Source organism: Panthera pardus, unplaced genomic scaffold, assembly GCF_024362965.1.
Source record: "Panthera pardus isolate Hobbes unplaced genomic scaffold, ASM2436296v1 HiC_scaffold_2, whole genome shotgun sequence".
Taxonomy (NCBI): Eukaryota; Metazoa; Chordata; class Mammalia; order Carnivora; family Felidae; genus Panthera; species Panthera pardus.
Genome location: NW_026526765.1, coordinates 144948053 through 144961258, shown reverse-complemented (window position 1 = coordinate 144961258; position 13206 = coordinate 144948053). Strand labels below are relative to the sequence as shown.

General features: G+C 40.3%; 1 protein-coding gene across 1 annotated transcript in view; it reads right to left on the bottom strand.

Moving 5' to 3' along the window:
* Nucleotides 1-13206, bottom strand: part of PGGT1B (protein geranylgeranyltransferase type I subunit beta) — a 62661-nt gene that overhangs the window by 24257 nt on the left and 25198 nt on the right. Inside the window, exons 3-5 of the mRNA XM_019469616.2 lie at nt 11990-12057; nt 7576-7727; nt 5630-5762 (exon numbers count right to left, since the gene is read on the bottom strand). Of these exons, the coding sequence (XP_019325161.1) occupies nt 5630-5762; nt 7576-7727; nt 11990-12057 (353 nt within the window). The remainder of the gene's footprint in view (nt 1-5629; nt 5763-7575; nt 7728-11989; nt 12058-13206) is intronic.

Here is a 13206-nt window from a genome sequence, read left to right as displayed (position 1 = left end):
AAAAGGAGAAGGTCCACCCTAGGCTGGCGAAGGACAGGCAGTCTTTGCTTTGTGCAGATCTGATATTACGAAGTCTGGGTACCATAACTTAAACAACACGATACGGATTCAAATGTCAGTCCCCACGGTGTATTAACTGTGGGCAACTGCGTGGAGTACAAACTTGATGCTAGCACCTCAGTTCACAAATCGCTACGTGAATAACAGATGTGCATCACAATCAGTAACCAATCCAGTCTTCTTTTTCAAAGTCTGTTAGTCATGGGTCACTGCGCTTATTATTCAGTTCATGCACGGACAGCAAAGCGTAGGGGTGCGTTGTCTCTTTGTCTTAGTAATAAACCCACATGACGTTTTCCAAAAACAGAACCAGAAGAATAGACTGGCCACCAAAGATAAAAGTGCAGTAAAGAAACGAAAAGCAGTACCACTAGAAGTGAAAATGAGATCAAACACGGAGTTTAGAAATAGCTGATCATAAGAATATGGACAGCACCACTGTCTGAGACCAGATACGATGTCAGAAGAGTAAGTGAAGGCACAGCATCTAAGTGGGGACAATGGCCATGATGACAAGGATGGAGACATTCTAGAGAAGGGATGCTGGCAAAAAACTTCACAGGAAAGGAATCCTTCAAGTTATTTCACAACAATGACACCACAAAGGATAAAAGGTTGGATGCTGCTACAAACCTAGGAAGGAGTCTAATCATTTACCATGACAGAAAAGATGTTTACCCCGTACGTAAGTTACACAACAAAACCAAGGCAAACACCGTTCAAACTACTCCCTCTCCCTCCTCTCTCTCCCTCTATACATATACTTTTTTTTCCCCAAACACTTTAACTCTCACTATTTCTAATGTTTTAAATTACAATGTACTAAAACTGGTTTCACCACTTAAAAAAATTCTCTGTACATCTGTAACTGCTAGAGAGTTTGACATTGTGGCAACAAGTTGGTATGGGTCACAGAGCAGTGCTGATTCCTTCCTGACCCCCATGACTCAGATCACTGTCCTCACTTCAGCTGAAGTGACAGTGACAGTCTCTGTCACAGTCTGGCTCCACCATGCAAAGCGAGCGCTGCCTGGACGGCCTAAGTTCTGGCAGAGCAGAGGCCTGACTGCCGGAAAGGAGTCTACAGCACTCACAGGGCATGACTTTGGTAAATCAAGTTAACAAGGAAGGGAGACAGGCCCTCTGCAGATCAGGTAATAAAGGATGCTCAAAGGAGCAACATTAAGAGACCCTGAGAAGCAAGAGAAACAACCTCTCTCCTACCAGAAAATCATGAACACACAACACTTTCCCCAGCATGAAAAACACAAACACAAAACAACCACCAAATCAAACTCCACAAAAACTCATGAAAGAAGTCACACTTGGTTGATTGAAAAGAGTGCACTCTGGGTTTTTAAAAAAATATTTATTTTTTGAGAGAGAGAGAGAGAGAGAGAGAGAGAGAGCGAGCCAGCAAGGGGCAGAGAGAGAGGGAGAAAGAAATTCCAAGCAGGCTCGGCACTGTCAGCACAGAGCCCGGTGTGGGGCTCAATCTCACCCAACTCTGAGTTCATGACCTGAGCCCAAACCGAGTTGGAAACTTTACCAACTGAACCACTTAGGCACCCCAAGAGTACACTCAAATAGGGGCTTGTGTAAGAAAAAAGAATATCCATGAAATGACTAAACAGACAAATCTTTATGAAGTAACTCTGGAAAGAAAACACAGCAAATGAATGAAAACATCTCGGTGTATGCAAATCTGCCCCCATTTCCCCCAAATGGCCATAAAACAGAAGAAAATTGTAATACAGCACCCCAAACTCAGGTGCTTACTATCAAGCAAGCAGCTGGGGGTATGAAAATGAAACTGAAAATTAAGAACAGAAAGGACAAACAGTAGGAAGAAATGAAGTTCAATGACTGCAGGGAAGAAACAGAAGAAAATAAGGAATAATAAGACCAAGGAATAGTAGTCTCGAAAGAAAAGACAATAAGGGACACTGAAGAAAAGGCAGAGAACAGCCAAGAGACTAAAACTGGGATACAGAAATCAAAAAGGTCAGAGAGAAAATGACTGAAATGAAAGACAAGCAAAGAAGAAAGAACATACACAAAATTGGAGTACCTAGAGAACAAAGCAAAAAACGGACTGGAACTTGGGGTTAGCTAACTATGGGCTACAGGCTAAATGTGGCCTGTGGCCTGGCTCTGTAGAGTCCTGGGAGTGCAGAAAATGGTCAAGCTCACTTGAAATGCAAATTAAAAATACATTGAGAGAGCATTTCTCACCCACACAAGACGGATAAAAATTAAAGAGGATGACAACTCATTCCACTGAGAGGCAGTGTGGAAAAGGCACTCTCCTACAGTGCTGGGAATATAAACTGGTCCACCCCTTTTTTGGAGAGAAAATGGCAACATCTGATAAAACTAAATATGCATTTTCCTTTAGATCAAAAAACCGCACTATTAGGAATTCATTCTGAAAATCTGTCTCCAACACATAAAAGCAAATGAAGATGGTTATTAGTTTCAACACTGTTTACATTTGGAAAATATGTACTTCACCTATGGAAGAGTTCAAAAAAGTCATTTATCGAATGGAATAGTACAAAACTAAGTATCTTAGTTTTTTTTGATAAGAATGAACAATAAAAACGTACACATCTGGGGGTGCCTGCGTGGCTTAGTCAGTTAAGCATTCGACTCTTGATTTTGGCTCAGGTCGTGCTCTCACGGTCCCTGAGTTCGAGCCCCATACTGGACTCTGTGCTGACAGTATGGAGCCTGCTTGGGATTCTCTCTCTCTCCTCTCTTTCTCTCCCCCTCCCCCCCATGGTCTCCCTCGCTCTCAAAATAAATAAATAAACTTTTAAAAAAATGTACATATCTGCTCATCAAGAAGAAATACAGGAAGGCCAAACCAAACACTAATGAGATTGGTTCCCTACAGAGTGGTGGTAACAACAAATGTTAGGAAAGGGGGAGTTAGGAAGGGAGCAAAGACAAAAGGGACAGGAGACAGGGAGTTACACATCTTGGAATATCTCTTTTTGTACAGCTCTCACTTTCAGAACCAAGTCAGTATTTAAAATATTAAGTTTAAAAAAAAATTTTTTAATATTTATTTATTTTAGAGACAGAGCACAAGCAAGGGAGGGGCAGAGAGAGCCAGAGACAGAATCTGAAGCAGGCTGCAGGCTCTGAGCACTCAGCACAGAGCCCGACATGGGGCTTGAACCCACGAACCATGAGATCATGACCTGAGCCAAAGTCGGATACTTAACTGACTGAGCCACCCAGGCGTCCCCAAATATTAAGTTTTTTAAAAAATCAACAAAATTGGGGCAAACTCTAAAATGGAACCCAAACAGAAACAAACTCAACTATATTTAAAAAAAATAACATAACCATAGTAAAGGGGGGAAATAAAAGAAGTAACTCAAGTATTTCTTAAATATGGTATTTTGATTTATATACCCTCAGGTTCAAAACAAAGAGACCATGTATTCTGGATAACGGTAACCAGGTTGGTCACCATCAGAGAAAGGAGTTACAAAAAAACAAAAAAACAAAAAAAGGAAGATGATTAAAAAGGAACTCTGTGGAGGGCGCTTGGGTGGCTCAGTAGGTTAAGTATCCAACTCTTGGTTTTGGCTCAGGTCATGATCTCATGGTTCAGGACATCGAGCCCCGCATTGAGCTCTAACTGACAGCACAGAGCCTGCTTGGGATTCTCTCTCTCCCTCCCTTCCTCCCCACCCTCTCAAAAATAAATAAATATTAAACAGAAAGGAACTCTGTGGTGTTGGACTAAAATCCGAGGCATCAACGGGACTCACGGTTTTTAATACATATGTAAAGTAACAGAGAGGTATGTGTAAGGGAGGGTGTGTTTGCGTATAGACGCATGCATGTACACATTTCCTAGCTTGGCTTGCTGAGAGAGGGGCTAGAAGCAATGCTACCCAGGACCATGATCATAGCCAGGGCCCAAATCCTCATTTCTACACACCATCCTCCAATAAGAACCAAGGCTCCTTGAAAAAATGATCGATTCCTGGGCTATGGCTAGGAAAGTAAAAGATGAACCTGGAATATCTTGTGGCAGAAAGCAAAGGGCTGCTCAAAGCATACAGGGGGAAAGACCAAAAAAGGCACAAGCATCTGCTTGAAGGGGTTCTCACCGGCTGAATCTGGGACAATCTGACCATTAAAATAAATAATGATAGTAACAGGTAATAGCCCACTGGATCAAATAAGAATCTGGAGTTCAAAGTGATATGGATAGACAGAGGTAAAGAGAAAGCTTTTTCTAAAAGCAGAATTTCAACTGAAAATTACAGAAGAAATGACACAGCTGGAAAATCAATTGCATACCAACACTAGCAGACAAAGAACCTGTTAGCCCAGACAATCTTATTATAGTTGGATAAAGTCTGATGAAGGATAGATTATTTGACAGTCTCCAAAACATCTCGCCACAAGATACTGAATCCTTCTAGGTGGAAAAATTCTAACTCTACAGAGAAAAATACGGCATACACCACCTTAATCGAGTGATCAAAAGTTACTATCACTGGTAACAGGGCAAGTCAGTATGCTACACTCCCAAAGACAACACGCTGAGGAGTGACACAGGGTCACTTCCTTAGTGTTCATGCCAAACCACATCATCACCTATCCTTCTACAGCACATAAATCTGTTTCTTTTAAAACTCCTTTCAGGCTCTGTTCTTTTGGACTCCACAGGCTTTTAAAAATGCCTGATCCACATTCTATAAAATCTGATCCACATTCACACATTCAATTAAAAACAATTTCATTCCTCTAAGAAATTAATTTTCGTTTTGAAATACTAAGTGAAAGTTGAATTAACAGCCGAAAATAGTCTAATCTTTAAAACTAAAAACTCAGTATTTGGGAAGTAATAAACTTGGGAAGCAACACTTCTACGTCTCCAGTTTCATATAAGAGACGAAAAAGTAAAGCAAAAGATAATTCTGGCTGAGACTGAGCTTTCCTTACTACTGCCAATGAGAAGATTAAATTGTACTGTGAAAGAATAACATTTCCATTTGATATTCTCCTTAAAAATAAACCTTAGATTGAAAAAAAAAAAGCACACGTCAAAGTATTAACAAAAATGATCCAAAAATCTATTGCTAGCCCAGTCAATCTTGTTATATTTGGTCTCTGCTAGTCAAATGACTTATGGAACTCCCACCTCACACCAAATATAGAAACAGTCTCCTTAAAGACACCATAAATCTCTACTACGCTTGGCCAGGGCTCTCCACTGACCCCTGCGAGGACAGTTTATCAAGCATGTGCCTTTGAGATTTTGCTTCTTTTTTCTTCTAGGGCTGACCAATCTCTTTCTAGTAAAGACATTTGTTTCTTCAGACATAAATTACATTTAAATTTTAATGGCCAATGAATCAATCTGCCCTTCACAATTATTTCTATATGGCTGTTCTGATTATACAAAGTATCTAAAAAGCAATGCTACTAACCTGATTTCCAGATTCTTGGTGGAAGAAAGAGGAGACGTGCATTTTACTGCAGCTCCCATATAGCAGCAATAATGATCTAAAATAGTCGATTTATCAACGTAACTCACCATACTTCTTCTAATGTAATTGATGGCTTTTTTCATATCCATGCCAGACCAGTTGTTGAGCATATAGCAAATGCAGGAAGCACAGTATACAAATCGCATGTCATTTTCACTGCCTTCAGGGACTGCGCAGAAACTGGAAGTAATAACAGTATGACACACAATTACATGGCAGCAGAATTTATTTTTTTTATTTTCTTGCAGGGTGGGTGAGAAACACGCGCTTCATGTCTTTTGTCACAGAAAAACCTATTATTAAATACAGATTTAAAAACCATATACTACTTGTATTAAGTCAACAAATAGAACTAGTACTCGAAAAATATAAAATGATCTCTAAGTCACCCTCTGCTCCCAAGTTCTGATTTCTGGGTAGCTTTCCACACTACCAGTTACTCCTTACCAGATGCTACCACTCAGAGTAAGTTTATTTGCTCCCTACCACAGTTGTGGCACACTAGCGTGAGAATGGGGGGAAAGGAGCAGGTAAAACATAGGACCTACTGAATAGTAAGAAATTCCCAAACCCAAGTTTTGATGTGTGAAATTTCTTCCAAATGTATATGTAGATAACCACTAACTGATCATATTGTGCTGTAATTCAATTTTTACCTATTCCATTAGTTTTAAGAGAAGTAGCAGTCTGTGCCTGGTATCTATTTCTTTATTTATAAACAGGGATACAGTGGCAATAATCAAAGACTACACCGAAACTTGGAGGTATCAGTCACATATGCTGGCTGAGGTCAAGATTCAGTTTTGCAGTATTTCCAGTTAATGATAAAATATCTTATGTGTCTACATTAGTCTTCCCCTCACCGAGAGGGGTGGTTTTTTTTTCTTTAATTGTATTTATCATCATTTGCTTTGACAATAACCTTTATCTTTCAGTTAATTACAACAGTGTTTCAAGATTTTAAGTAAACACTACACCAAATGTGGGGCCTGAACTCACAACTCAAGAGTCACATGCTCCACTGACTGAGCCAGCCACATGCCTGAGGGAAGGTTTTTTGTCTTTTTTTTAAGTCTATTGAGAGAGAGAGAGAGAGAGAGAGAGCGAGCGAGCGCGAGCACGAGCAGGGGAAGGGCAGAAACAGGGAGAGAGAGAATCCCTAGCAAGCTCCTCTGTGCTGCTAGTGCAGAGCCTGATGTGGGGCTCAGCCTCACGAACGTGAGATCACAACCTGAGCTGAAACTAAGAGTCAGACGCTTAACCGACTGAGCCACCCAGGTGCTCCCCGAGAGTAGTGTTTTTAAACCTTGACAGGAAAATAGAGCTATTAATAGATGGAGCACTGACTTAACAACATAGCAGAATTTGTTTACAAAATCTCTTCGCTAAACAGGATCACTACTGCTTTGTCATTTCCTAGATTTGAAAACAATTTACCCCTTAAAACTCTAGATATACCATACAAACCACCAAATATTAATACATATGCTAAGTTCTTTTTCTATCTTTTATAAATGTCATTGAAACCACTTACACTAGCATCTAATATTCAGCGTTCATCCCTTTCTCCCCCAATCACTATGTCTTAAGTAATAAAAGTTCAGACTAAATGTATGCTTTCTTCAAAATATCCATTTTTTTCACCAAGAAGGTAAATTAAAATCCATCTTACAAATGAAACCATTCAACCACTTATTTATGAATCTATTTACTGTGTCACTTAAAAAGAGAGAGGAAGAAAGGAGTTCTGCTAGTGTGATTTCTCTTTACTCACATAAAAAATCTTGGATCTTCTTTTTCTTTTTTTGATTAGGCATTTAACTTTATGTATGTACAGTGAACTTCAGGTGGTTCTAATAAGGGTTTATGATAAACCCTAAAGTTCTAGTACAGTACTGTACCCATTTTTTACTTGTATAAAATTTTTCCAAGAAAGAAAGAGAGACAGAAAGAAAAGGGAAAAAAAAAAAAAAAATCAAAGAGTGACCCATACCTCCCATCTTCCAGCTGAAGAGCTCTCAAGCCCGCTAAGCAAGCTTCCTTATTTACTCGGCTTAGGTCATCTCCAAGAATAACTAAGCACGAAAGGCCAGTGTAGGTCATTGCTATGTGGCCACTATCATAAGGATGAGCTGTTCCAGGATTCTAAATTCAAAATAAACATAATGTTAATGAACTAGTAAACTGAAAACTTACTTCATTAAGCAATCTAATGCAATGTTTCAGGAACTAGGAAAATGCAATGTTTATACTGATTTGTACTGACACCTGATTGAAAAAGCAAACCTCCATTTTACATGACTCAATGTAAGTATAATCACATACTCTGCAGGCTACACAATTCTTAAACTTATCCTGCAAACCTAAAGCTTCAGGGAAGTAGTGCTTTTACACAAATAAACCAAATTATTTGAATTTCAAATGTCATCAACCATATCACTTATAACTTAAGTCTTAAGACGTTAGAAAAGCATAGAGCTTTTCAAACAGAAACAATTTATGAAAGAAATAAAAATCCTTTTACTGTACAAATCCAAATTAAAAACCATAGTGACCACCATATAAAAATATTACCAAACAACACAGTTGAAAAACCTCATTCTGCTCCCATATACAATTTAATGAGTCTTTAAAACATATTAGCACTTAGAATAACAAAAAGCAAAGAGCTCTGTTACCAAAACTGAAAAAAATCTCTAGAAATAAAACAGTGTAACTTTTAAAATTTAGAGCCCAACGCTAAAACAGTGTAACTTTTAAAATTTAGAGCCCAACGCATCCTGCTGGCAAAAAGTGTTCTGGAAGACCATCAGACCAGCAAATTGCAGAGGTGGAGCAGAGAAGTCTTACCAGGAAGCATTACCACGTTGTGTCAGATTTGTTTTACCACTCTGACTGTTTCAACAAAAGATAACCACAGTTATCAAAGAACTCTTAAGCTACAAAATATGTGACTCATATAGGAAATCCTGTAAAGATCCTAGGCACTGTCACTGATAAAATCTGGATTTAAAAAAAGTGTTTACTACGCCAAGTAACTTGATGTCCCACAATATACAAAGCATTCAGAGTTTTAGGGGGACCTGGGTGGCACACATGATTAAGTGTCCAACTCTTGAGCTCGGCTCAGGTCACAATCTCACAGTTTGTGAGTTTGAACCCCACATCGGGCTCTGCACTGATGGTGCAGAAGCTGCTTGGGATTCTGTCTCTCCCTCTCTCTGCCTCCCTCCAGCTTGTGCTCTCTGTCAAAATAAATAAATAAACTTAAAAAAAACAAAAAAAAGCATTCAGAGTTTTACAATTAATTTCAAATAATCAGCTGATCCTATGAATCAGTCACTAAAAAAAAAAATTTCACCTGAAAAATGTAAGATTTCACAATGTACTAATTTATGTAAGTTTAAGAATGTCTTAAGCAGTTTTTTTTTTTTTTAATTGAAGTGTAGTTGACACACAACGAAGAACATTTTAATTTTGAAAGAGTAAGAGTGTATTTTAAAATTCATCTCTCTCACTGGTTTCCCTTCTATCTCAGTTTAGGTTCATCAACAACTGCTCCAAATTCTAGAGTAACTGCTCAGCATACTGGAAAGCGAAAGTGAAGCTTGTACCAAGGTTCTGGTTCAAGCAGACTCCTCACCTACTATAATAAACGTTAACTTCGGGGCACCTGGGTGGCTCAGTCAGTTAAACCTCTGACTTTGCTCAGGTCATGATCTCATGGTTCATGAGTTCAAGCCCTGAGTCGGGCTCTGTGCTGACAACCCGGAGGCTGCTTCAGATTCTGTGTCTACCTCTCTCTCTCTGTCCCTCCCTGACTGATGCGTGCGCGCGCGCTCTCTCTCTCTCTCTCAGAAATAAAAACATTAAAAACAAAATTTTAAAAAATTATAATAAATGTTAACTTCTACAACCAGTGAAATGCATCAAATCTTGGCTATACTACTCACTGGCCTGCTTCATTCCTCCTAATAGAATGTGGATATTAGTACCTCCCTCATGGGGTTATTGTGAGGGTTAAATAAAGTTACTGTGATAAAGATGCTGGTTATCTTGGTGACGATGCAAGCACAAGGCAGATACCCAAAGGGCCAGTACTTCTTGGGAGTCATGAACTAGGGTCCCGGAACCACCAGGCAGGAAATCACATTATTTTTCTGCTCACTGACCTTCTGTGGTTCCTCACAGAACAAGTTTGCACAGTGTTCAAGACCTTCTATAATCTGACACCACCCTACCCATCCGGCCTTACGTCTACAATTCCTTATATGGTCTCACAAACGGGCCAAACAAATTTTCATCTTGCTAACACTTAGAATTCATTCTGAGTTCCTCCCTACAACTGAAACTCTGGTACTCCCAGCTATTCTATTCCACATTTGTAACAGCCTTCTTACAACTCCCACAGCCCACTTCATTTCTTGGTACTTAAAGTAAACATCTACTAGGGTAAAAGTACCAGGGGGAATCCAAACACAAATCAAATGTGGAGCTTAACCTTAAGGGCAGATCAAGTAATTACAATACGAAGTAGGACATAAAAGCGTCATGAGGGAGACAAAGTAACACAAAGCTTTAAATAAAGGATTCTTGTCTGTGCCAGAAGAGGAACTTGGAGGGTGGAGAGGCGAGGAGAGGCGAGGAGAGGCGAGGAGAGGCGAGGAGAGGCGAGGAGAGGCGAGGAGAGGCGAGGAGAGGCGAGGAGAGGCGAGGAGAGGCGAGGAGAGGAAAGGAGAGGCGGCTTCATAGGTAGAAGAAAAAGTAAAAGCAATGCAGAGAAAGAAAATTCTGGGTATTTAGCATGTACTGGGGACAACACATAATTTAACAGACAATACAGAATTTGTGAAGGAAAACAGTGAGAAGAGTAGGCGGAGAGGCTCCATCAGTGTTTCCCGAAAAGTTCTCTATGGCCCTGGAAGGTCCTGGGGCATTTACCAGACAGGGTGGTTTGGTGAATTCGGAAGAAAGATTGCTGACACTACTGTATTTGTGTACTGTGTCGGGAAATCCCATGTGCCTCTTCAGATTCTCGCCGACTCTGAGCCAACTGCTCCTGGGGGGCCTACATGAGTCCACTGGAGTCTCCTGCTCCTTCCACCACTCAAATTCAGACTAACACAACGTGGCATGGAGTGGGACCCAACCTCCCCCAGAAGATGCCAGGGGTCTAGGTGAATTAGGGCCAAAAAGAGGTTTCGGGAGACTCTGTAAACCAAAGCAAAAATATTTTTGTTTTTAAATTTTATTCTTGTTATTTAAAAAGACGTGTTGGGGGTGGCGCCTGGGTGGCTTAGTTGGTTGAGCATCGGACTTCACCTCAGGTCAAGATCTCGCAGTCTGTGAGTTCTAGCCCTGCACTGGGCTCTCTGCTGTCAGCGCGGAGCCCAACTCAGATCCTCCTCCCTTCCCCCTCTGCCCCTTCCCCACTCGCTTTCTCTTTCTCTCTCAAAAATAAATAAGCATTTAAAAATAAATAAAATTGTCTTCAGAAAGGGGTACAGAAGGCGATTGTCTTTTACAAGTAATGTTATCAAAGCCCAGCTTTATTTCAACGAGGGCAGGTAAAAGTCTGTATAAAGTACGGCACTATAAAGCAGTTGTCATGGCCACATGGCATGGCACCCAGAGAGCCTGTCCAATACAAGTAACAGGACAGCCATCTTCCTGAGGACCAGCATCAGCGGGAAAATATTACATGTACAGCAAAAAGGGAACAGATTTTGTGAATTCTTTGTTTTCAGATTCCTTGCTAAAAGCAGCGGGCACACATGATTAGACACATCTTGGCAAATTCACGTGACCCTGACACAGGCAAGGTGATCTACAGCCTAAGGCAGAGGAAGAAACTTGAACCAGTGCCTCTATGAAAACATGCTGCCTTCTCCCAAATTACTGCTATTTATTCTAAAATTAGGAAGAGAGTATGAAAAAACAGGCAAAAGACAACCTGCCTATTGCCTCAAATTCGTTGCTCTTCACGTGTCTTCAATCACTGCCTTGGCAAGAGCTTTTTGTTTTATTCTTTAGAAACACGAGCCAAATGTAAAGTCCTTCACTAACACAGAAGTTCACTGGCTTCCTCGAGAGCAAGCACCAAGCACAGGAGAGCTGTATTTCCAATTCTCCAGGAAATCACCAGTAATTTTGACACACAAACAATAGGATGAGAGACATAATACTTGTGACGGTAGCAAATTCTGCGTGCACACATACTGTGCATAGTTCCAGGAAGTAGGGTGGGTATCACTTTCCTTTAAGTAAAGGTCATAATACACATTAGTAGACAATATTTAGCTATAATGAAACACAGAAGCCTGGCTTCTGTGTCATTTCTTAGTTTTCTTTCTCACTAAAATCCATCCATCTCCCTCCTCCCTCCTCCCCACCCAGAAAGAACTCACCTTTGATGGGTTGAATGGAATACCCAGGTATGAAGAGCCTCGGAAACCACAGCGATTTAGATTGGATCCTAGAAAATAAAACCATGTACTTATTTAAAGTATATTTTATTTTTGAACAGACTCTAAAGCAGATCAATTATATATTCTTTCAGAAACTGAGTATTTTAGTACCAAAGCTTTGTCACTGTCTCCATTTTCATTCTAGCATGTGCCAGGTGTGTTCTCACTTTATGGGAATCTCACTTAATTTTCCAACCAGTCAGAGACAAAATAATGATTTCCTACCACATATCTTTAGTTTATACCCTACCTCACTGCAGGCAAAATGCTTTCAAACCTTTTCTATACGATTATTTTTCATGTGATCAACATAATCAACCCCGTGTTAAAGAGCAGAAAACAGAAGCCCAGAGGTTAAGTGACATGTTCAAAGTAACAATCAGTTAATTACACATCTGGATCTGGAATCCTAACTTCCCTTCCACTGCCTTTTTATTTTAACTTACTGCTTCTTTATATGTAAGCAAACTAAACATCTAAGATGCCCTAGTCACAAAAAAATATATGTACTTTGTATTTTAAATTTAAAAAACTTTTTTTTTAATTAATTTTTGAGAGAGACAGAGAGAGCGAGCAGGGGAGGGGCAGAGAGAAAGGGAGAGAGAAAATCCCAAGCAGGCTCCGCACCATCATCACGGAGCCTGATGTAGGATTCAAACTTACAAACCATGAGATCATGACCTGCGCAGAAACCAAGAGTCGGGTGCTTAACCAAATGAGCCACCCAGGCACCCCCTGCCCCATACTTTGTATTTTAGTACGGACAAACCTTTGTTCTGAGTCCAATGATCCACTCTACTTTGTTTTTATTTTTTATTTTAGAGAGAGAGCGCGCACACATGCAAGCAGGTAAAGGGCGGGGTGGGGGGTAGGGAGAGAGAATGTGAAGCAGGCTCCATGCTCAGCTCAGAGCCCAACATGGGGCTTGATCCCTGGGATTATGACCTGAGCTGAAATCGGGTCAACTGAACCACCAAGGCACCCCATCCACTCTGCTTTGAAGTACTAGGAACTTGAGAAAGAAAATAAGCTGGAAACGAAGTCACATCCATGAAAAGGGAGCCCTGTGCATTGGTGGTGGGAATATAAATTGGTACAGCCATTATGGAATACAGTATGGAGGTTCTTCAAAAAATTATACACAGAACTACTATATG